Source organism: Mustela lutreola, chromosome 9 (genome assembly GCF_030435805.1).
Source record: "Mustela lutreola isolate mMusLut2 chromosome 9, mMusLut2.pri, whole genome shotgun sequence".
NCBI lineage: Eukaryota > Metazoa > Chordata > Mammalia > Carnivora > Mustelidae > Mustela > Mustela lutreola.
In genome coordinates this window covers 22,286,937-22,308,355 of record NC_081298.1, presented here as the reverse complement: position 1 = coordinate 22,308,355, position 21,419 = coordinate 22,286,937, and the positions used below count along the sequence as shown (strand labels likewise).

Here is a 21,419-nt window from a genome sequence, read left to right as displayed (position 1 = left end):
GCTCCTGGGGCAGAACCCAAGCTGTGGGTGGAAGTTACAGGAAGCAGATTTCAGTACACACCAAGATGGAAGGGGCTGCTTCTGTAGGTAGTGAGCCCTTCATCCTGGGGGGTGTGCCAGCACAGGCCTGGCCAGCCTTTGGGAACACATTAGATGCATTTTGAACCAGATGAACATCAAACGCTGACAAAGCCCCAAGCTCTTGTCATGCTATATAAAAATCCCAAAGATGATGAAACTATGGGGGAAAAGCTATTTTTTTTCAATAGAAGGAAAATGGAAATCTAGGCAGTATTTTATATATTTAAGGCTTTTGTGGCTCTCAATCCAATTCCTTAGTTTAGAAACATCAGAGAGGGTGTTGTGTGACCTGGTTCCCTCTCAGAATGCTGTGGTTTGGTCTGATCATGTGAAAAATGCTTCAGAAACACATGAAAGAGAGTCTCTGTGGGCCCTGGGGTTTGTGCTTTCTGCTTGGGAGGTGGGGGGTGGGTGCTGGGGTAGCAACAGGTTTTAAGCAGGAATATCAAAGGGCACCTTCCCAAGGGGCAGGTGGAGCCAGGGAAGATGGACTAGCAAATGGTTTGGGAGGTAGAATGTGTGGGCCCTAGTGACCAGCTGGGCAGTTAGCTGGGGGGGTGGGAAACGGGGTTCTGGGGTGGGAGTCCCAGACTGGGACCATCCCTCAGCTGAGAACTGGTCACTGGCAATATGGGCATCTAGAAGGACACGGCATCTGTGTGCATTTTGTATGTGGTGAAGAATGGTGATTCTGTGTCCACTGAGAAATGTGTGTCACCCGGGCCTCGGTGATGAAGGGTGTTGAACCTAGCGAGGGTGTGCACTCTGTATGTGTCGAGGCAAAGACGCGGTGAGATGGGGACAGGCTGCAGTGTTTCCGCATTGCGGTGATGGCTGCTGTGTTCGGTGGGGGGTGGTGCGAGTATGTTCTGGGTTCACATTGTGTACTTGTCCAGGGGCGCGCAGTAATGAGTGGCTGCTGTGGGCGTGTCCTTGGTGAGATGGGGGCGGAGAATGTACGTTTGCTCTCTGAGATGTGTGCACCTGGCAAGTTGTGTTCACTCTGCTTGGGCTGAGAGACCTAGTAAGTGCTAAGATGTGTGGGATCTTTCATCATGGGGTGAATGTCCACTGTGTATACCTGTCAGATGGCAAAACAGCCCTTTTTCCAGGTCACCACCTGGGTGGCAGCCCCTTCCCACCGGCCTCCGCACCTCTGTGCCTGGGCTTACCCACTAGTAAGGGATACAGGATGTCCATTGGCTCCAAGGACCCTGCCCCTTTACTACTGTGCTGGAGTCCTCTGACCAGTCCTCCCTATCCCTACCCCCATCCTAGGACAGGATCTTGGTGCCAGGTCTGAGGGCCTCAGTCTGGTCTGATGTTCTCATCTGTGTGGTGGGATCATAAGCCGTCCTCTAAGATAGCAGGGTGACGTGATGGGAACACAGTGGGTGCTCAGAAAGGGAACTGCAGTGGGCAGCAACTGTGATCTTACAGCCTGAGCGGTTTTGCTGGGGCACACCCACCCTGGGATCCGTGCAGAAATCTGAGGTCTTAAGAGAGGCGAGGATTTGCTTGAGACAAGTGGCCGAGCCGGCTCTGGAACTCAAGTATCCTTCCCAGCCCCCGGTTCTGCCCTGCTGCTGGGTGGCTTCAACAGCAGTACCCATCACGGAAGGCTGAAACTGTCCAAGGCGGAGAGCGGGGGCGCTTCAGGGCCCCGAGTACCGCTCTGCGATGTGCGCTGCGCCCCACCCCCCGATCCCGCCCTACGCTCGCTGAGGTCTGTCCGCCCATCCTCAGGTGCCCGGCGGCGGCGGCGAGTGGAGCACCGCGCTGCTGTCCCCGCGCGAGGCGGACGCCGCCGCCGAGGGCCCCATACCGTGCAGGCGCATGCGCAGCGGCAGCTACATCAAGGCCATGGGCGACGAGGACAGCGACGAGTCCGGCGGCAGCCCCAAGCCCTCACCCAAGACGGCAGCACGGCGCCAGAGCTACCTGAGGGCCACGCAGCAGTCGCTGGGAGAGCAGAGCAACCCCCGCAGGTGAGCGCGCAGCCCCGCTACCTAGAGCCCCGCCCACAGGCTAGCCCGGCCCCCCCGGAGCTCCGCCCCCCGGGATTGCGGCTCGGGAGTCCGAGTCAGGTCCTGGGAGGTCTCCCAAGTTCCGCCTGCTGGGAGCCCCGCCCACAGGCTAACCTGCCGGGTTGGAGGCCTCCCAGCCCTCCGCACGTGAGCTCTACGGAAAAGCCTCCTCCGCTCTCACAGGCTCCGCTCACTGGCCGGGCTAGTCCCTAGGTGAGCTCCTCACAGGTATGTCCCACCTCTGGGAACCTCGCTTTCCTGCTCTTGTGGCCCCCTAGGAAAGCCCCGCCCCAAAGGTGAATCCTGCCTCACAGCCTCAGATCCAGGTGAACTCGGGCTCCCAGTGATCTGGGCTCCCTAGGTAAACCCGGCCTTAGCTTAGCCTTCTCCCTGAGATCCTTGTCCTTAGGTTGGCCCTTCGTTTGACGAGTTGACTCTGGAGAGCCCCGCCATTTGGTGAACCATCCCATAAGCCCCCCACAGTTAAACCCTGACCAGCAGTGAGTCTCTTCCTTTGGCAAACAATAAGGAGAGTCTCTCTAGAGTGGCTGGCTGTGTCCCCAGGAGGCACATCACCACGTGAGTTCCATTCCCACAGGGGAACCGGGCCAGGGAACCCTCTTCTTCCGATTAGGAGAACCTTGCCCCTAGTGATCCCACCACCTGTACCAACAAGGTACTTACTGCGGGGGGGGGGGGGAGGCCAGAGCCCCCTCTGCCCATGCGCCTGTAATTGATCCCTGTGGTGAGCTCCGAGACTGGGGAGGAGAGTGTATCCAGAAGTCAAAAGCTGGTGAAGAGCCTTCACCTGTTCCCTCACCCTGCCTGGAATTTCACCGTCAAGCCCTTTCCCGTTGCTTTAAGACTTAAAAGAGTTAATGAAATTATGAACAAATGAGATGCATGCACTGGGAGAGCAACAATTAAAATGTTAGAGAAAGGTGAGGCTTTCACATGCAGAAGTCACTGTGGGGATCAGAACAGAAAAGAATGAGAGGAGGAAAAAAACGTTACAGAAAGCCCATCATCAAGTACAAAACAAGTAAAACTTAGTAGGAGGGGTTCAAAGTTCTTTGAGGAAAAGAAACAAAAGTAAGTCAGAAACAAAAAGAAGAGTTAAGGAAACAAGCTTAGTCCTAGTTCCTAAACTACGGGGGCCAAGAGTCAAGACTTCTAGGAGGAGGGGGTCTGGGAGGACCTTGACAGAGGAAAGAGAGCAGGTAAGTTGACAGAGCACTGAGGCAGGGAGAGGCAAGGAGGAGCAGGGAGGGGCAGTGTACTCGGAGAAGCCCGGAGTTTCCTTGTGACAGGGAATTGCTTAAGGGATGCACTGGGGGACAGAAGGCAGGGAATGGCCTCCAGGTGGGAATTCAGGACATCACTGGCCCGTCCCAGATCTCCCCCTCTCTGAGCCTCAGTTCCCCATCTTTAAGTGCGGGGGCTAAGGTAGATGATCTTTAAGACCCCTTCTAGTCCTGGAAGCACTTCTATGAATGACCAGTGTGCACTGAGGTGGGAGAGGAGCGTGGGACCCAGGCCCAGACCTTGAATGAGAGGGAATAAATAATAATAGTAGCTATAGTAATGGGCGCCATCTGTTAGCACTTGCCGCACTCTGGGCTCTGTGCCTGGCCCAGTGCACTTCAGTGTGATTCCAAAGCCTCATTATGGCCCCAAGCAGGCAGGCCACTTTGTAGGTGAGGAAATTGAGACATGGGCAAGGGGGTCGTGACTTGCCCAAGGTCACTCGCTGAGGAAACTCCATTCCAATTCAAGCCCACCTTGGCAAGGCCTGAGCTGTTGGGTGCTTGGATTTTAACCCCAGAGCAGTGGGGTTAAAACTCACTGCACTGCCTGCTGGGAGCCCCGCCCACAGGCTAACCTGCCCCATTGGAGACCTCCGGGCTCTCCCCTCAGGTGGGCACTCCCGGAATGTCTCCTCCACTCTCACAGGCTCCGCTCACTGGCCAGCCTAGTGAGGGAGAAACCCAGGGTCAGGGAGGTGTGAGAAAAATTGAAGAGCAGGAGCGGTGAGAAGTGGTGTCTTTGGGGGCCTGGTGGAAGTTATCCGGATATTGTGTTGAAACTGATGTCCTTTGGGCAGCTCCAGCCTGAGATCAAGGCTGTGAGCCTTGACCTCCCTCCCCTGTCCAGCCATTGGAATTGCCCCAGACCTGTCGGGGGAGGGGGCTGTAGAATCGGGCTGGCTTCGGAAGCAAGGGTTGAAATGGTTAAAAGTGAGCTTGTGCTGCCACCTCGTGGCTACGGTAGAGATGACAGGTGAGAAAGACCGGCCTCCTCCAGAGTCAAGTCTCCTCCAGAGTCAAGTCCGAGAGCTGAGAGCTCTCCCCTTGCTCAGTGCCCCTAACCCACCCCTCCACCCCATCTTCACCCCTCCCAACACTACACAGGCTGGCAGTGACTTCCATTTTTCCCTCTGCACTCGATGACCTTGGCCATTCTTTCCTGGTCTGAGCCTGTTTCTCGGGCTGAACAATGGGTGGGCTGAGCCCTGTCTTCTCCCCACCTTCCCCAGGAGTCTGGACCGCCTGGATTCCGTGGACATGCTGCTGCCCTCCAAGTGTCCCAGCTGGGAAGAGGACTACAACCCCGTCAGCGACAGCCTCAACGACTCCAGCTGCATCAGCCAGGTGAGGGTGGCGGCTAGCCAGGACAGTGAGCTTGGAAGAGCCCAGCTCCCACCCAGGAGGACAGACATCCAGGCCCAGCCCCTGGCGAGTGGTCCCCAGATGTCTTCACTGTGCTTCTGTTTGGTCTTTGTTCCCATAGCTGCCTGTGTACATATGTCTGTCCCACTGACTGTCCTGTGGCTGGAGAGTGGTCAGGGAGCCTGGCATGTCGTGGCCTGAGCTGAGGGCCCTGAGGGAGGAGCCACACCACTGCTATAGACCCAGGAGCCCTGAAGATAGAGAACTGGAGACCTGAGCTTGAGTCCCAGTCTTGTCACCGAGAGTATGAACTCAGGACAAGTCACTCCCTCCCTGAGCCTCAGTTTCCTGATTTACACAGAAGGGTGGTAATCCCTATTTCAAAGCATTATGAGGAATTGAGATAGGAATGTAGTGTTCTCAGCAAAGGGTAGCTAACTTTATGGTTCATATTGCTGTGTTGCTGTATGACCTTGGGAAAGTTGCTTCTCCATTCTGGACCTCCATGTCCCGCAGGCTCAGAGGAAAGTTGGACTTCCAAGGTTTAGGCACCCCTGCCACTAACATCGATTAGCACGCTGTGCTGAACTTTTCTTTCTCTTAACTCCCAGGTTCTTGAACCCTCACAGCCATGTCCAGGGATGGGTGTGCTTATTATTTATATCCCCATTTCACAGATGAGGAAACTGAGGCTCAGCTGGTTGAGATCACACAGCAAGGAGGAGGCAGAGCTGGGCGGAGGTCCAGGGCTGTCAGTCATACAACAGGACTCCAGCCCCCGCCATGTGCCCAGTACTTTGGGGTTGGCAAAGGGAAGACCAGCCAAGTATCAAGGGCTCCCCCTAGGGTGTGGATGGGAAGATGAGGCCCAGAGAGGGCAACACCTGCTAGGAGTAAAAGAGTGGGGCAGGCGAGGCCCCAGGTGCAGCCCGAGCCTCCTTTCTGGGCGGAAACAGGCCCCAGGGCCCACTGTGTGTAGCCCCACTGCCCGGGCTAATACACTGCTTAGAACTGGAAAGCTTTGGGATCCCCTCCCCTCACCACTCCACTGTTCCTCATCTGGCCATAGCATCGCCCCCTGGAGTCCCCAGACCTCTCAGCACTGTCATTCCCAGACCAAGGAGACTGACTTCAGACTTGGGGAGGAGTAGAGTACCCCAGCCTGGGACTCTGTCCCTGCCACCCTCATGCAGGCCCCACCAAGGCTTCTGGGCTCCAGGCCTGCCACCTGCTCTGTGTTCCCAATGGCCATAGGGAGCTTGTGAAGGATGTGAGGCAGATCACACCATGTCCCTGCTCTAAACCCTCTGTAGCTCCCGCCTGCCCGCAGTGAAGGCCAGACTCCTTACTCAGCGGTGTGTGGGCCTGCCTCTCTCTCACATGGGATCTCAGATGCTCTGTTCCCTGTCCTGCTGCAGCCACACTGGCCTCCTCGCACACCTCACACACCTTACTGTTTCTTCTCTCAGGAGCACCCCTCTCTTAGATCTTTGCTCAGCTGATTTTTCTGTGTTTCTGGTCTTGATTCAAATGTCACCTCAGGGGAACCTGCCCTGTAACTTGTTGAAAGGAGCCCCCAGGACACTGTTCCCTTACCCTGCTTAATTTACTTGACAGCACCATTACTTTCAGGAGTTATAGCTGCTTATTTAATTGATGTCTGTCTCACTCTTAAGACTGGGTGCTCCCTGCAGGTGGGGAGCTTGCCGTGTGGTTCCCTGTACTGTCCTGGTCCTCAGCACGTAGCACAGGGCACACGGGAGCCTTCTGAATGGATGGCTTCCCTCCCTGTGTCTCCTATCCTACCGTGTTCTTTTGTTTCTCAGTCTTCTGTCTTTGTATCTGTCTCTGTTTTTCTTTCCCCTCATTCACATTTTTCTCTGACTCCTTCTAGTCGGTACCACAGCCATGTTTCTCTCTGTCTTTCTCTCACACACCCCATCTTCACCTCTGCCTGGCCCCGGCATCTGGAACACTTTTGTTCTTTGGCTGTACATAAAGGCCCATGGAATCAGCCAGGCTGGGGACCCCAGCAGGTCTATGCTACTATCCCCTGCCCAGCTCAGCTCTCTCCTACGCCAGGGTCCTCTGAGCCCTCAAACCCTCACCTCCAGAAGCTTGAGTGACCTGAGCCACATATGTGGTCCTAGAGTAAGAGATATCCCAGCTCTGACTGGGTCTCTGAGGCCTTGACTCCTGCCAGAAGCAGCCTCCCTCCCACCAGGCCGTGGACTATGTGGGCCCTGACCAGGGAAGAGAAGGCTTTGGGCTCTGGGCCTAATCTGTAGATCCGGGAGTTGGGGGGACTGCCTGCCTGGGTGAGAGGCAGTAGACTGGGCATCCCCCAGGGGCCAGAACAAAAGAAAGATGTAGAAAGAGCAGAGTATAAATCCTCAGTAGCACCCAGCTCCAGAAGGGGTAAGTCTCCCATCTGTGGAGGAAGCTAAGTGAGACCTCCTGGCAGACTAGGCCTCAGCCAGTCTGGGGAAGATGTTAGGCCAGCCAGCCAGCCTCTTGTAGCCAAGTCTGAATACCCTACCCCAGCCCCCAGCCTTGGTCTCCCCATAACCCTCCCCCTCTCTTTCCTGCAGATTTTTGGACAGGCCTCCCTGATCCCCCAGTTGTTTGGCCATGAGCAGCAGGTCAGTATGTTTGCCCTTCTCTCGTACCCCAATTCCAGAGCCCAGGGCTGGGTCTGAGACCTGGCATCTGAGTGGTCCCAGCCCCTGGCCCTGGCAGGAACCAGCAGAGCCCGCGCCAGGGAAGGCACCACCGGTGAGCATGGAGTCGAGGCTCACACTCTGCCCTGACCTCTCCCTCACTGACCCTTTCACTTCACTTTTCTGTGCCTGAGTTTCCTCTTTTAAAAAATGGAAAAGAATGGGCTAGGTCTCGTGGATAGGGCAAGAAACAATCCCAGAGTAAAGGAAAGTGGACCCTGGGAATCTTCTAGCTAGAGAGACTGTTCTCTTTGGACACATTGGCAGCTGGGGGCTGGTGGTATTGGCCTCCAGGTCCCAGATCCCAGATCCCCTAATGTTTCTCCTTTAAGGATGTTGGAGTGTTGGCATGAACACAGAGACTTTTCCATTTTACAAAACTTGGTGGGGGTGAAGCTGCTCATGGTACGCTGTCTGTTTGCCCTACGGGTGCCCCTTCCTGTGCACACACACCCTGCCCGAGAAGAGACCCTCTCCTCCTTCCCAAGCCCCAGCCCCTGAGACCAGAAAGAAAGGCTGAAATGGGCTCCAAGCTCACCGCCTCATTGTGGCCAGGAGTAGACAAGGAACCTGTCCAAGGGGCGGGATGAAGATTGGCCCCTCCTCTCCTGATGCTAGCTGTGGCAGGCTTATGTGCCTCCCACGTTCATGTCATAGTTCTTCTCAAACACATTATTCGGGAAGGTCTTTCGGGAGCCCCCAGGGGGCCAGTGCCCTCTTCCTCCCCTAATGTCCACAGGCTTGTGGTAAGGATGTGATGTGTTAACATACAAAATCTCAACAAGTTCCCTGCCCACAGTATGTCCTCAGTGATATGCATACCAACAGCTCTGACCAGCTGGCCTCAGCTCTCAGGGCTTGGAAGCATCTTAACCAGTACTTACAAATCCTTGCCCTCACCCCACGGAGCCCTCTCTAAGAATAGGGATAGGTCACCTGGTACTTAGTCTCCTGACACTGTTCCCAGCATGGGATATGAATGATCTCATTTAATCTCGACAGCAACCTTAGGAAATTTGGTCTACAGTTAGCCCTTAATTTATAGATGGGGAAACTGAGGCACAGAGCAGTTAAGTGACGTGCCCCCATTCATATTGCAAGGAAGTGATGGACCCAGGTTGAAACTCCGGCAGTCCTATTCCAGAGCTGTGGCATGCCTGCAGTCGCAAAGCAAGACCTTATTGCCCTTGGCAATCACAGGGGCTCCTCGGTGTACTTCAGGTCACAGCCAAGGAGGATAAACGCCTGTCTCTTTCAAACCCACTCCAAATGAATGTTGGATATACCTCATGGCCTACATTTTAATTTATCAGTGTTGTCCGACAGAACTTTCTGTGAAGACGGAAATGTTCTGTCCTACACGCTTTCCCATGAGGTGGCATAAGCAAGTGAAACATAGCTAGTGTGGCTAAGGAACTGAATTTTTTTGTTTAATTTTAATTAGTTTAAAACCTAAAGAGCCACACATGGTTAGTTGCTACCATATTGGACAGCACAGATTTAGACCTTTCCAAATAGATATGCTCCCAACTGGGTGATGATCCGTCTAGTCATTTTACCTGATGCAGTGCCAGGCATTTCATTTAGGTAGGAAACCTACCTGACCTCTGACCCAGAGGGTGGTGAGACCTGGATGCCACACCAGCAGAGCAGGCCCCAAGAACAGCTCCATCTTTCTTCCACATGGTGCTCAGTCAACTTCTGTCCCTGCCCTTCTTGTCCTGGCCTCCCCTCAGGACCTCCAGTCAGGGTCCATCCTTTGCTCGTCAACTCCTCAGCTTATGCTCTGTGGTCTCCAGTTGCCATCATGGCTAAGACCTGGGTCAAACATACCCTTCCAGAACCCTTAGAGAGTATATGTGTGGCAGGCTGCTGTATGCTCACACTCTCAGCTGCAGATCTATAGGATCTTGGATGGCCATCTCTAGAGAGACACTTAGAAACCATCTAGATAACGTTGAACTAGGTGTGAGATGACAAATAGCAGACGTGTCACCATTCTCCATACTGCATACATATCACCATTCTCAATACTGCCCTTGGCAGACATCACTAATCAATCCTCACCACCTCTCAGTTACCATTCTCTATAACACCCTTGGCAGACATCACTAATCAATCCTCACTGCCACTACCCTCATTCCAGTTTTATCTTCTCTTACCAGATTATGACGTCAACTTCATCTCAGGCCTCTGCCTCTGTCCCAGACTCCCTTCCCAACATTCATTCTCTACTCCAGGGCTAGATTAATCCTCCTTAAATTCATATTTGGAGTACTGATTCAGCCACTTCCTCACTGGGTACACCTGGCAAGTATCTTTCCCTCACTGGCCCTCGGTTTCTTTGCTTGTGAAAGTAAAGGAATTGGACCTTAAGCTGGTAAATTTCTAGCACACCTACTGCCACCTCCCATTCCAACATTCAAGGTAGACATTACTAGTTGATTGTAGCCTTCTTTGTGGCTGAATTCAGATGTGACCTCAGGATCTATCAGTTGATCAGTTTGGACACTCAAGACCCACTAAGTATCCTTAATCAAATTTGAGGCTGTCACTTCTTAAGGGTTCCATCCACCTACCCTATATCATGAGCGAGATGGGAGGAAAGGGAGGGCTGACTCAAGGCCCCACTGACTCTCCAGCCCTGCTGCTGAGCCAACCACCCAGCACCCCGTCCCTCCAGAATGGGCCCTGCTGACCCCTGACGTCCACCTTTGCCCGGCTAGGTACGGGAGGCAGATCTGAGCGACCAGTATGAGGCAGCCTGCGAGTCTGCCTGCAGCGAAGCCGAGTCTACAGCCGCCGAGGCACTGGACTTGCCGCTGCCCAGCTATTTTCGCTCCCGCAGCCACAGCTACCTGCGGGCCATCCAGGCGGGCTGCTCGCAGGAGGAGGACAGTGTCTCCCTGCAGTCCCTCTCCCCCCCGCCCAGCACTGGCAGCCTCAGCAACAGTCGCACGCTTCCAAGTGAGTACTGAGATGGGGGAGAAGGGTTGTTTTTGTTTCTCACGAGGGGACCCCAGGGACTGTTCCTGGTGGACTGGATGTTGGGAATGCCGGGGAAGGAGCAAAACAGGAGGCCTTGAGACTGAACTTCCCAGTAAAGGACAAACTGGAGCTCAAATGGGGGTCACAGAGGCCGGTGTCATCTCTGGCAGTAGGAGGAGGGGGTCAGAGAGGGCTCCCACTCTGGGATCCCAATCCTGGCTCAGAGCAGCCACCTGCTGGTGGGTGGGGCTCCCTGAAGCCCCACCTCCCCATTTGGATTAGTTCTGGTAGGCAAACCTATGGTGAGGTTTAGAACCCACAGGAAAGAGGATGGTGTCTGCACTGAGCCTTCTCAGCCAGCTGGGTTTGCGGGTGTCTCTCTTATCCACAGAGACCACCTGTCCTTTCTGATACTTGTAAGTTCTCTGGTGACAGGCTATGCATGATCAGAGCAAAAGGGAACCCTGCATCACAGACTAAACCATGAAAACCCAGACCAGGGAAAATCATAGATCATTTCTGGTTTAGTAGAGAGAGTTTCGATCTTATCCTGGCTAGCTGGTTTTCCTTCAGGAGTCTCGTTTCCTCATCTGTACACCGAGGCAGAAGCCAGGCCCCAGAGAGTTCTTGGGAAGACGAGATAAGGGAGTGTTTAGGCAGGGCCTTGCGCATGGTGGGAGCTATGATCGTTGGTGTTCAGACATGACTCTGACTTTCCTGGCAGTCAGAAGCAGTTGGGGTTGGATTGTTGTAGGAAAAGAGACATGTTTCAAGTGTTCAGCTTGTGTTTGATGTAAATAAATGAATTTAAATCCTATGCATGTTCTGTATGCAGGAAATTAGCTTATCAAATGAATGTATTTGTCTTTACGGGGGGGCAGTGCAAGAAACAACTTGTTTCCCCATTGCCTTTCCAATCCTGGGTGAGATCTGGGCAGATCCCTGAGCTTTTCCCGTCACTTTTAGACCATAAGGAATAGTCTCATTTTTAGGTATTAGTCAGGTCGGGCCTCACTGCGAAGCTTCAGTGTTACCAACCTCAGATCTCACGTTTCTGCAGGTAGAGCCATGAAGCCCGCAAGAGGGAGCTGGGTGTGGTGGTCATTGTTGACTCTGTTGCTTGTTCACTAGGGGCCGTTTCTGGTCCCTCCAGATGGCAGGGGAAGGTAGCCAGCACAGGTGTTTTTGGGTATTGGGACTTTCTGGATGACCGATGCCACACACTGGCTGTTTGCTAAGTGGTACCTTCGGAAGGCCTCACAGTGCCTCCTTCCCTGGCATGGGCAGTCCCCCTCCAGCCCACTGCTTCTTATTCCCCCTCCGCATCTCGCTCTGCTGGACCCCCTCCTCCCAACTCAGCTTCTCTTTTCAGGTCCTGCCAGGCAGGCATCTTGGGCAAAATTCTCTGATGACAACTCCGGCCCCATTTTCTCCCTTGACTCCCATTCTACCTGTGTGACAATGAGGCCCTTGTCCTGGGGAGCTCTGACAGTCTGGGCTTCACTACAGCCCTTCTTCTGGACCTGCTTTCATGGGTAACCCTGCCAGGCTCTACTTCGGAGGTCTACCAGATGCCGAGGCCCACTTCTAGGGCCTCCAAATCCAGGGGATCCCTGCCAGGCTCTCCCAGGCATCCTGCTGTATTCCCTTAGGAGCCTCAGGGAAAGGGCCAGATTCTCCCATCATCAGGCCCATTCTCTAAGCTTGAAGTAGGCCTGGGGGGACATACAGCACACCAGCAATTTTCTTCAGATAGACACTCATTCTCTAATCTTCCCCAAACCCAATCACTCATAAATAGACTAAGGATGGGTCAATACCCCAGAACTGCTTAGGTCCCTGTATCGATCAGCTGTTGCCACAATAGCGCTGCATAACAAAGAACCACAAAATTAGTGTAGTACAACGATGAACACTTATTTCTTGCTTTGTGGGTCAGCGGGAACAGTTCTGTCCCACAACTCTCTCATCCTCCTCCTGAAACCAAAGGTCCTCCTGGGATCAGTGACCCATTCAGGGCATGTTCTTGGCAGAAGCACAAGAGAGCAAGCCTAAGGACACAAGCACATTTCAAGGCCCCTATGAATATACTATCTGCTAAAATTCCATGGGGTAAAGGAAGTCACATGACTGAGCTCAAAGACGGGAATGGAGAGGTACCCTCCTACCTTTGTGTAAGAAACTATTTCTATAGCAATGGTGTGGATACAGGGAGGGGTGAAAAATGAGGGTTGATAATCGAATCTGCTGTAGTCCACTCTCTTGGCCATATTTATTCCGTTCCTCTCACATAGAAAATACACCATTTATCCGGGACACCTGGGTGGCTCAGCTGGTTAAGCATCTGACTCTTGGTTTCAGCTCAGGTCATGATCTCAGGGTCATAAGATCAAGCCCTGAGTGGGGCCCTCTCAGTGCAGAGTCTGCTTGAGCTTCTCTCCCTCCCATTCTGCCTCTACCCACGCTAGTGCGTGTGCTCGTGCATGAGCACACACACACTCTGTCTCCCTCTCGTTCTCGAATAAACATTTTTTTAAATACACTTATCCTCAAGAACCCCAAAGTCTCATCTAATCATAACAACAGGATCTCATGATTTATGTTAGGTCTGGCTTCGGCTCCTCTTGATTGAGTAACCTAAAATCTAAGAAGAAAAAGAGACAGGGCACCTGGGTGACTCAGTTGGTTAAACGTCTGCCTTCAGCTCAGGCCATGATTCCAGGGTCCTAGGATCAAGCCCTGAATTGGGTTCCTTGCTCAGCGGGGAGCCTGCTTCTCATTCTGCCTGCCACTCCCCCTGCTTGTGCTCTCTCTCTCTCTCTTTGACAAATAAATAAGTAAAATTTAAAAAGAAAAAGAGACCCCAACCAACCACACCCACTCCGAACTGTCCTGTTTGGGTGATCCAGCAGCTGGCTTTAAATAGAGGGCTGTGGGCCTCCAATTATTCTCAGTTTGGGGGCTTTAGATCAAACAAGACACTCAAGAAAGCATCATGTAGCAACACCTCCTACCAACTCAGACGTGTGTGTACAAGTGCGCCTGACATACATGAACTTGTAGACCCTTAGATCTCTGTATGATACGAAAAGTTACAAAAACACATGCATGAACATACATACATACATGAACTTGTAGACCCTTAGATCTCTGTACGATACGACATACATGAACTTGTAGACCCTTAGATCTCTGTATGATATGAAAAGTTACGAAAACACATGCACATGGATAGTCTCCACAGGTGCAATACACACATTATGTCTACATACACCTGCATACACTCACACACATGTGTATCTCTTTCAAGACTCATGCCCCCCCTACACCTGTGAGGAAATCATGCCCCTAGTAGATTAGAGCCACTGAAAAAATTCATCCTGACATTTACCAGGTCAGCCCTCCCTCGGGTCTCCCAGTGACCACTACATACTTGCTCATCGCTCTACCCTCCGATCCCCTCATGCTCAGCAGGTAAACCCACCTGCCTCACAGGGAAAACCAAAGCCACCAGATTTTCCCATCTGCCCAGAACTGCAGCTGGTCCATACGGAACACTTGTGCTGGGTTAGGAAAGGGCACTCCCCCCAAGACACTTAATTGCCATCTGTTGGAAAATTGTCATGATGTATAATTTTTATTAGAATAAGGTCTTTTTCTGCCATCTGCCACAGATTTGTCATGAGTATATAATTTAATTATGTCTGCCCTGTATGTGGCATCCTTAATCAGTGGAAAACTTGCACAACCATCCATGGCATTTCTGTGCATAACCACCTCCCTCTACATAGACCCACGCCAACACGCAGGGCCACCCTGTTTCATCCACTGTTGCCCCACAGGGGTCACCCCTACTCAGAAGTGGTCTCCTCTCCTCAGCTCTGTCTGCAGGAAGGGAGAAGTCCAGACACACACACACACACACACACACACACACCCCTAGGGCTGCATTGAGCCCCCAGGTTGCTGAGGGGTATGAAAGCTCTTCCACACTCGTACATGGGCACATATGGTGGGCATGTATGGATTCAGGCCATATGTGGGCAGGTGGGTGGATGTGGGCGAGGAGTGGTTAGTTATTGAGGCGGTGCGAGCCTGGAAGGGGGAGGGCCCCTCTGGAGTGGCCGTGGGCAGAGCCTGGAGCTGCCTGCCCACCCACTTAGAGCTCACCAGCTTCCCAGCTGCCAGCACCACTGCCACCACTCTTTCTCTCTCTCCCTCCCCCCTTCTGACCCAGATTCCACATTCCAGAAATAGCTCTGGCAGGTGACTGGCAGGCGGGGTCAGCTCCAGCTAGGGCGGCAGGGGAAGCAGTTTGGCTATATATATGAGCCCCTCCCAGCCAAAGGACCCAACTGGAAGGGGCCACAGGGGTGCCATCCCCCCACCCCCCTGTCAGCCCCAGCCTGCCTCCTCTCCCCTTCTGGGAAAGAGAAGAAAGAACAAAGAAGACTCTCCCTCCCACTCCCTTCCTCTGCCCAGCTCCCATTCGTGCTCATTCTCCTCTCCTCCCAACCTTTTGCCATCCCTTTCTTCCAGCTTCCTCTGCCCTCTCTCTCACCATCTCAGCCTTCAGTTTGCCTCCTTCAACTCCGTTCCCCTCCCCAGCCCCCCACTTCCTCCCCTCCCAGTTTCTGGCCGTCCTCCCTCCCTGGCCTCCCTTTCTGCATCTCTCCCACTCCTTCAGAACCACAAGGGAGGCTGTGGCATCCCCCAGGGGCCTGGGTAGCGCCCCCCCACTCCCAGCCCCTAGCTCCTGCCAACTGTGCCCTCTGCACCAGCACGTGATTCCATGTGCATGTGTGTTTACACACACACCCACCAGGTTACACACATCGGAGGGCTCTCCCTGGTAGTCCTTGAAGCTCTAGGCTGAGCTGGGATAGCTTCCTGGCCTGGGATACATGCTTGCTCCTTACTCAGGAGTCTTGAGATCTAGTTTCCTCTGTTCTGTGTCACTCTGGGGGGTTCCAGCCCCTCCCTATGCTTCAAATTCTCCACCAATGTTGTGAGGTTTGAATTTGAGGACCCCCGCTTCCCCACCTAAATACCTCCCATCCAAGTCATCCTCTGAGTCCCTTCTTTGTCTCCTCCCCTCTCCCCCAGAATGTTCCCAGTTTCTCCTCTGATTCACTCCCTCCTCCACAGAGGAAGGGAGGCTCACAAAATTCCAGTAAGCAGTCAACCCTCCATTCAGCCTTGTCCTCCCTCCCCCAGGCCTAGCCTTCCACAATCTCTGATTATTACACTACAGGCTCCTGTCAGATTGAACACTCCAGTTCCGGGGGTGTCAGGGCTGAGAGGAACCTCAAAGACCATTGTGTCCAGAGATTGCAAATAGACTTCAGCTCCTGTGTCATCTCTGATCCCTGGAGCCCAAGACTGAGATTTAGTTCAGCAGAGAAGTGTGCCACCATCGATTGGTGATGTCTGCTATGGCCAGAATATTTACACATATCTGACATTCCTGAATTAACCCAGTTTAACCTCTCATATGTATGCATATACACATGTGACAGAAGTCTCTCAAACTACAGCCTACAGAAGGTGAGTGTCAGGTCAAGGTCACCTGGTAGGTCAGGGAGCAGGCAAAACAATAAATAACACATATCAGTATATGATTCATTGGAAAATAGCCCACAGCAAGGGGAAGGGTTGCAGCACAAACAGGATTGTTAGGGTAGCCCTCGTTGAGAAACAGATGTTTAAGCAAAGACTTGGAGAAAGCTGGGGAGGTATGCCAGGGAGGGAGGAGAGGTCCTGGGACAGGAGGGTATCTGGTGCGTTGGAACAGGAGTGGGGTTCCATGGGGCTGGGGCCGAGCAAAACTGAGCCTAGCGTGTCCTCAGGGGTGTCCTAAATTTTCTGAGTCAATTTAAAGATGAATGTTATGTGAATAGCACAGGTGTAGCACAGTGACTGTGATTAGGACAGGGTAAACTAATAATTTCAAAATGCTTAGCACAGTATCTGGCATCGAAACCGCTCAATAATCCTCATTTTCCTTTGTTATTATTATGCCTTTATACAAAAAAGGTTACAGTAATATCAGAAACACTGTATCATCTTATTAAGATTATTTTCTCCATTTTACATTTATTAAAGAGATGTGCAGAGAAGGTAAGGGACTTGCCTAAGTCACCCAGCAAGGCGGGTCCGGCAACAGGAGTTGGGTCTGTGGATGGCAGACGTCCTGTAGGTACAGTCTGGAGAGGTGAGGCTTTAAGGAAACGATTCCATGAGTGGGGGACTACCGGGAGAGAAATGGGGAACAGGGAGTTGCCTCGAGACAGGGGAAGGGAATAATTTAGGTCCTTAGCGCCTACTGCACGTTGACCTTCAGGGCATACTGAGTGTGCTGGTTTTCTTTTGCTGAAGAGGAATCGAAGGCTCAGGGAGGCTGAAAGAATATCTCATACAAGGTCGCGCAGTCCTGGAAAGGGTGAGGCAGGATTCGAACCCAATCGGGAGGACTCTGAGGACAGCAAAGGGAGGATGGGAGGTGCCAACTAAAAACACTTAGGACGTAGAGTCCATAGTACTTGAGGTCTAATTTGACCAAGCAGGGTTGAGAAGACCGGGTCACCAGGTCAGGATGCTTGCTGGGACCCTCAGTTTCCCCCAGTGACAGCGAGGTGTCGCCACGGTGAACTAGGGCGAGCTCGTACCGCTCCTCCCCCGGCAGGGAGCATGCGTCCCGTTCCAGCTGGAACCGGTTTGGCTGGGCGGCTCGAGGGGCGGAGCTCCCGGCGCTCGGGCATGCGCGTGCCGACGTGGGCGCGCGCTCTCTCTCACCATCAGTCGGCCTGGGCGTGGGCTAGCTAAGCGCGCCCAGCGCTTGCGCACCGGCCAAGCCGCGCGCGCGCGCGCGCCGGGCCACGTGCCAAGCGGACTCTGCGCGTCCCCGCCCTGCCCGGGAGTCCCGGGAGGCGCGCGCGCGCGGCTGACGCGGGGGGCGGGGCGGGGCGGGGTCGGCACGGGGCTTTAACACGGAGGCCCCGCCCCTCGGGCGTACAAAACCGGAGCCTCGGGCCGGGCCGCGTGAGGGAGGAGGGTGAGTGCCCGCCGCTGGCCGCAGCTGCCGCCGGCCTCGTCCGTCACTCCGTCCGTCTGTCCGGTCCACGCCGTCGCCGCCGCCTCCTCAGCCCGGACGCCCGGGGCCCGCCCAGCGCCGCCCGGAGCAGCCGCGGCCCCGCGAGGAGACGGGCGCCGCCCCCGCCCGGCCCTGCCCCCGCCCTCCTCCCCGTCTGTCCGTCCGTTCGTCCACCCGCCTGCTCGCGCTTCCGTCCTTCTGTCCGGCTACCAGCCTTCGGGCTGGTCTCCCCGCTCCGTACGCTTTGTCTCTCCCCGGCTCCCTGTCTCTTTGTCTCTGCCCTCGCGGTGCCTCACAGCCCCTCCCTCGCTCCCCGGTCTCGGGTCCCCCTCAAAGCGGTCCTCTCATCCCTCGGAGCCTCCCTTTCTGGGCGCCCCCATTCCTCGGGACCCGCCCTCACGGTGCCCTCCTGTTTTGGGGGGCCTTTTCAGAACACCGCCCTCACTCCCCCACGACTCCTTTCTCAGCTTCCCTCACATCCTTTGGGGGTCCTCCCTTCCATCTGTCCTCAAATCCCTGCGGTCTTGCCCCTCTCTTAGCCCTCATTTCCTCGGGGTTTTTCCTCTCGGTGCCCCTCATATACGCTGGGACCTCCGAGATCCTTGGGGTCTCTCTCTTGGGACCCCCAAAAGCTCCCCAGCTCCCAGACTTCACCCCTCCCTGCTATCCCTTGGGTTGTCTCTGTGGCTGTGGCTCCTTGTTCTTTCTCAGGCCTCGGTGGCCCCCCAGTTCTGGGGGTCGGGGTCTCCCGCTTTGCTCTCACTGCCTCTGCCCCTGCATCTGTCTCAGTGGCTTCACCACTCATGGCTCTTGTGCTGAAGGCCCCCTTTTGAGCCTGTTCTTTCCCCAGGGCTCTTGGCCCCCTTGCTTTCTCTGCCCCTGCCCCCTGTCTCCCGTGCTCTCTGCTTCCTTGTCTCTCCCTTTCCCGTTTCCTGTCTCTGCCGGTCTCTGGGTCTCTGACCCCACTCTGGCCCTCATGGCTTTGTGTCTGGAGCTCTTGAAGCAATGTGAGTGGTGGGGTGTCCGGGTCGGGCTGGAGTCCGCCCGCACGCTGGCCGCGGCGAGGCTCCATGGGGTTGGCGCTGGGGCTAGGGCTGGCGCTGGGGCAGGAGGCTCTGGAGCCTCCCAACAAAGGGGCAGGGAGGGAGGGGCCAGGCTGTCTGGCAGAGGTGGGAGTGGGGGCGCCTTCTTGCTCGGAGGCTTCTGCTTTAGTTGCTTGAGTGTGTGTGAAGGGTGCCATGGGCTGGACGTCCCGCCCGCTTGGTCCTGCATGGCCTGGCACTTTGTGATCGCTTGTGGGCAGGCCTGGGCTATTTTGGAGCTGGCAGGATGTGATATCACTTGGGTGTTTATTTAGACCCGGCTGGGGGTGGGGGCTGCGTTCTTGCCAACTTGAGTAATGAAATTTTGCAGGGGGGTGCGGCCTTTTAGGCAGCTGGACTGTAGAGTTTGTGGCCGGAGCCTTGCAGGCCACCAGCCTGGGCAGGTGAACAAGGTTATCATGCTGCTTTGGTCTTCCTGAGATTGCCAGGATGAGGGGAGAGAGTTCTTAGTCTGACCACCCTTGAGTATTCCACTGGATGATCTAAGAACCCGGGGGCTTGATTCCGCCAGCTTCAAGCTGTGTGGGACCTGTGACCTCTCCAAGCCTCAGTTTCTCCATCTGTAAAAGGAATAATTGTGCTAGTCTCACCAGGTTGTCATGAAGACCAAATGAAACGTCTGTAGACATGTGCTGTGATGTGTTGCTGTGTCTTTGAACTGAGCCCACAGAGGGCAAGCAGCTTGTCCAGGCTACACAGCTAGTTCATGGCAGAGCTAGGACAGGGATCCAGCGCCAGGACTCCCCATCCAGAGTTCTTTACCCTTTGCTCCATTTCCACCTGATTATTCAGGAATATACCTGCCCTTCCAATGGGGCAGGGAGCAAGCGGTCCCTTATTTATAACCTGATTCCTGGTTGCTCTTTGTCAGTTTGTAAAGATAGGCAGGTGTGCATAGCTGGATGTCTGCTCTGGGAGAAAGGTGGATTTTCCATGTTCCATCCCATTGTTTGAGGGTGGGTCCTGCGTGGCCAGAGGCACTTGGGAATGAGGTCAGTCAGTTTGTGTTTGTGAACCTTGCCTGCTTTTCCTGCTTCCCTGTAGGAAAGCAGCTCAGAGAGGCTCCACAGATGGGGGGGGGGGGGGTGTCTGCTGTCAAAGAGCCTAGGATGTCCTAGAGCTGAAGCAGGAGATCAGCTGTTGTAGCACCCTTGTCTTATGGTTGAGGCCCAGAGAGGCCGGGGACTCCTGGTCCTATTCCATGGCACTGCCTCTAAGGAAGTCACAGTCAGGCTGGTGTCACTTCCCCACTGGTATATAATGACAATTTCCAACATCCATTGACCTCTTACTGTGGGTCCTGTGCTGGATGGACACACTACTCGGACCACGTGCAATAAGGAGGAAGAAGGGCTTGGTCCTTGGCCTGGAAGTAGGGGGCTGGGATTCTGGGCCCCACATTGTACCCACTTTCAGGGAGGCTACTTTCTCTTGGGCTTGAGCTTCCCTATCTGTAAAATGGGAATAAGAATCTTTGTTGTAAAACTGGTTCTGAAATCATAGAATCCCTAAAGAAATTCTGTGAGACAGAATGCCAGGGTTCTATTCCTGGCTATGCTAAGACACAGTGTGACTTCAGACAAGTGTCCCCCTCTCTGTTATTCTTTCTGCAAAATGAAGGAGCCGGATAGCGTGGTCTCGTAGGTGCTTCCAGCTCTGACATTTCAGGATTCTAAGGTAACTCAGAGGCCACCTATTTGTACCTACATCTCATCTTACCTGTTGAAGGTGTGCTTGATCGCAGAACGAGAGGGAGAATGTTTTGAATGCTGCAGGGTGTGCGCTGATCATGTGTTGTGGGGTTTCAGAGGAGGGAGAGAAATCCTGTGTGGGCAGAGGGTTCAGAAAAGCTTCCAGGGGGAGGCAGTACTGAAGTTGGGCCTCTATACCAGGCATGTTCTACCTCTAAGATAAACTATTACAGGTAGTAGAATTAATGTGGGACTGAGAGCCATAAAAAGCTGGTGTTAACTGGTCTCCATCATTCATTCCATGTGTGATCTTGGGCAAGTTACTTTGGGCTTCAAGTTTCCTCATCTGTACTCAAGATAATCATATTTACACTACAGGATTGTGCGGAGGATTAAGTGAGATTATATATTTTAAAAATGCTGAGTACACAGTAGGCACTTAATAAATTCATCTCCCAGGGATATCTGGATCACTTTTTTCTCTGTGGGAACAAGGTAGACCCAGCTTCTCCCCACCTTCCCCCCTCCAGTGACCACCTGGGGGAGGTTCAGGTAACAAGGAGAGCACCTGACTTGTTATAGTAAACACTAAGAGTAATCCTCTAATCTCCCCCACTTGCTCTGTGAGCCATTGTGTAGTCTGTCAGGCGCTTTCCTGGCCATTGTTCCTTAGAACAGTCCTGGGAGGAAATCAGAAACCACTGGTGTTCTCTCTGCTTCACAGGTGAATGGAGAGTAGGGGGCCCAGAGAGGCCCAAGGACCTGTTCAGGGTCCCATAGCATGCCAGTGTCGGGGTGGGCTAGAGCCTAGACCTCTTGGCTTCTTCTCCCACAGCCCACAGCTTTGCTCCAGATGTGTTGCTTCTGTCTGGTAGCCTGCCCCTCAGGCCTCCTTCTCTGGGTCTGGCATCTATTCTGCAGGGGAGGGTTTGCTTGACATTTCCTCAGCCTCTGAGCTCATCCTAAACTTCAACGGGACTAGCTTGAGGCCGGGCGTGGACTGAGTCACCACCTTCCCTGGCTTTCTCATCCTGAGCAGCAGCCAGA

General features: G+C 54.0%; 1 protein-coding gene across 4 annotated transcripts in view; it reads left to right on the top strand.

Annotated features, from left to right (window-relative positions):
- DLGAP4 (DLG associated protein 4) overlaps window positions 1–21,419 on the top strand; it is a 192,912-nt gene that overhangs the window by 112,608 nt on the left and 58,885 nt on the right. For 3 of the 4 annotated variants that reach the window (XM_059133301.1, XM_059133303.1, XM_059133302.1), the window contains 4 exons: window positions 1,828–2,069; window positions 4,645–4,759; window positions 7,369–7,419; window positions 10,224–10,464. In XM_059133301.1, coding sequence (XP_058989284.1) covers window positions 1,828–2,069; window positions 4,645–4,759; window positions 7,369–7,419; window positions 10,224–10,464 — 649 coding nt within the window. Of the gene's footprint in view, window positions 1–1,827; window positions 2,070–4,644; window positions 4,760–7,368; window positions 7,420–10,223; window positions 10,465–17,545; window positions 18,586–21,419 lie in introns of those variants that run through there. The other variant, XM_059133304.1, reaches the window with a different exon arrangement.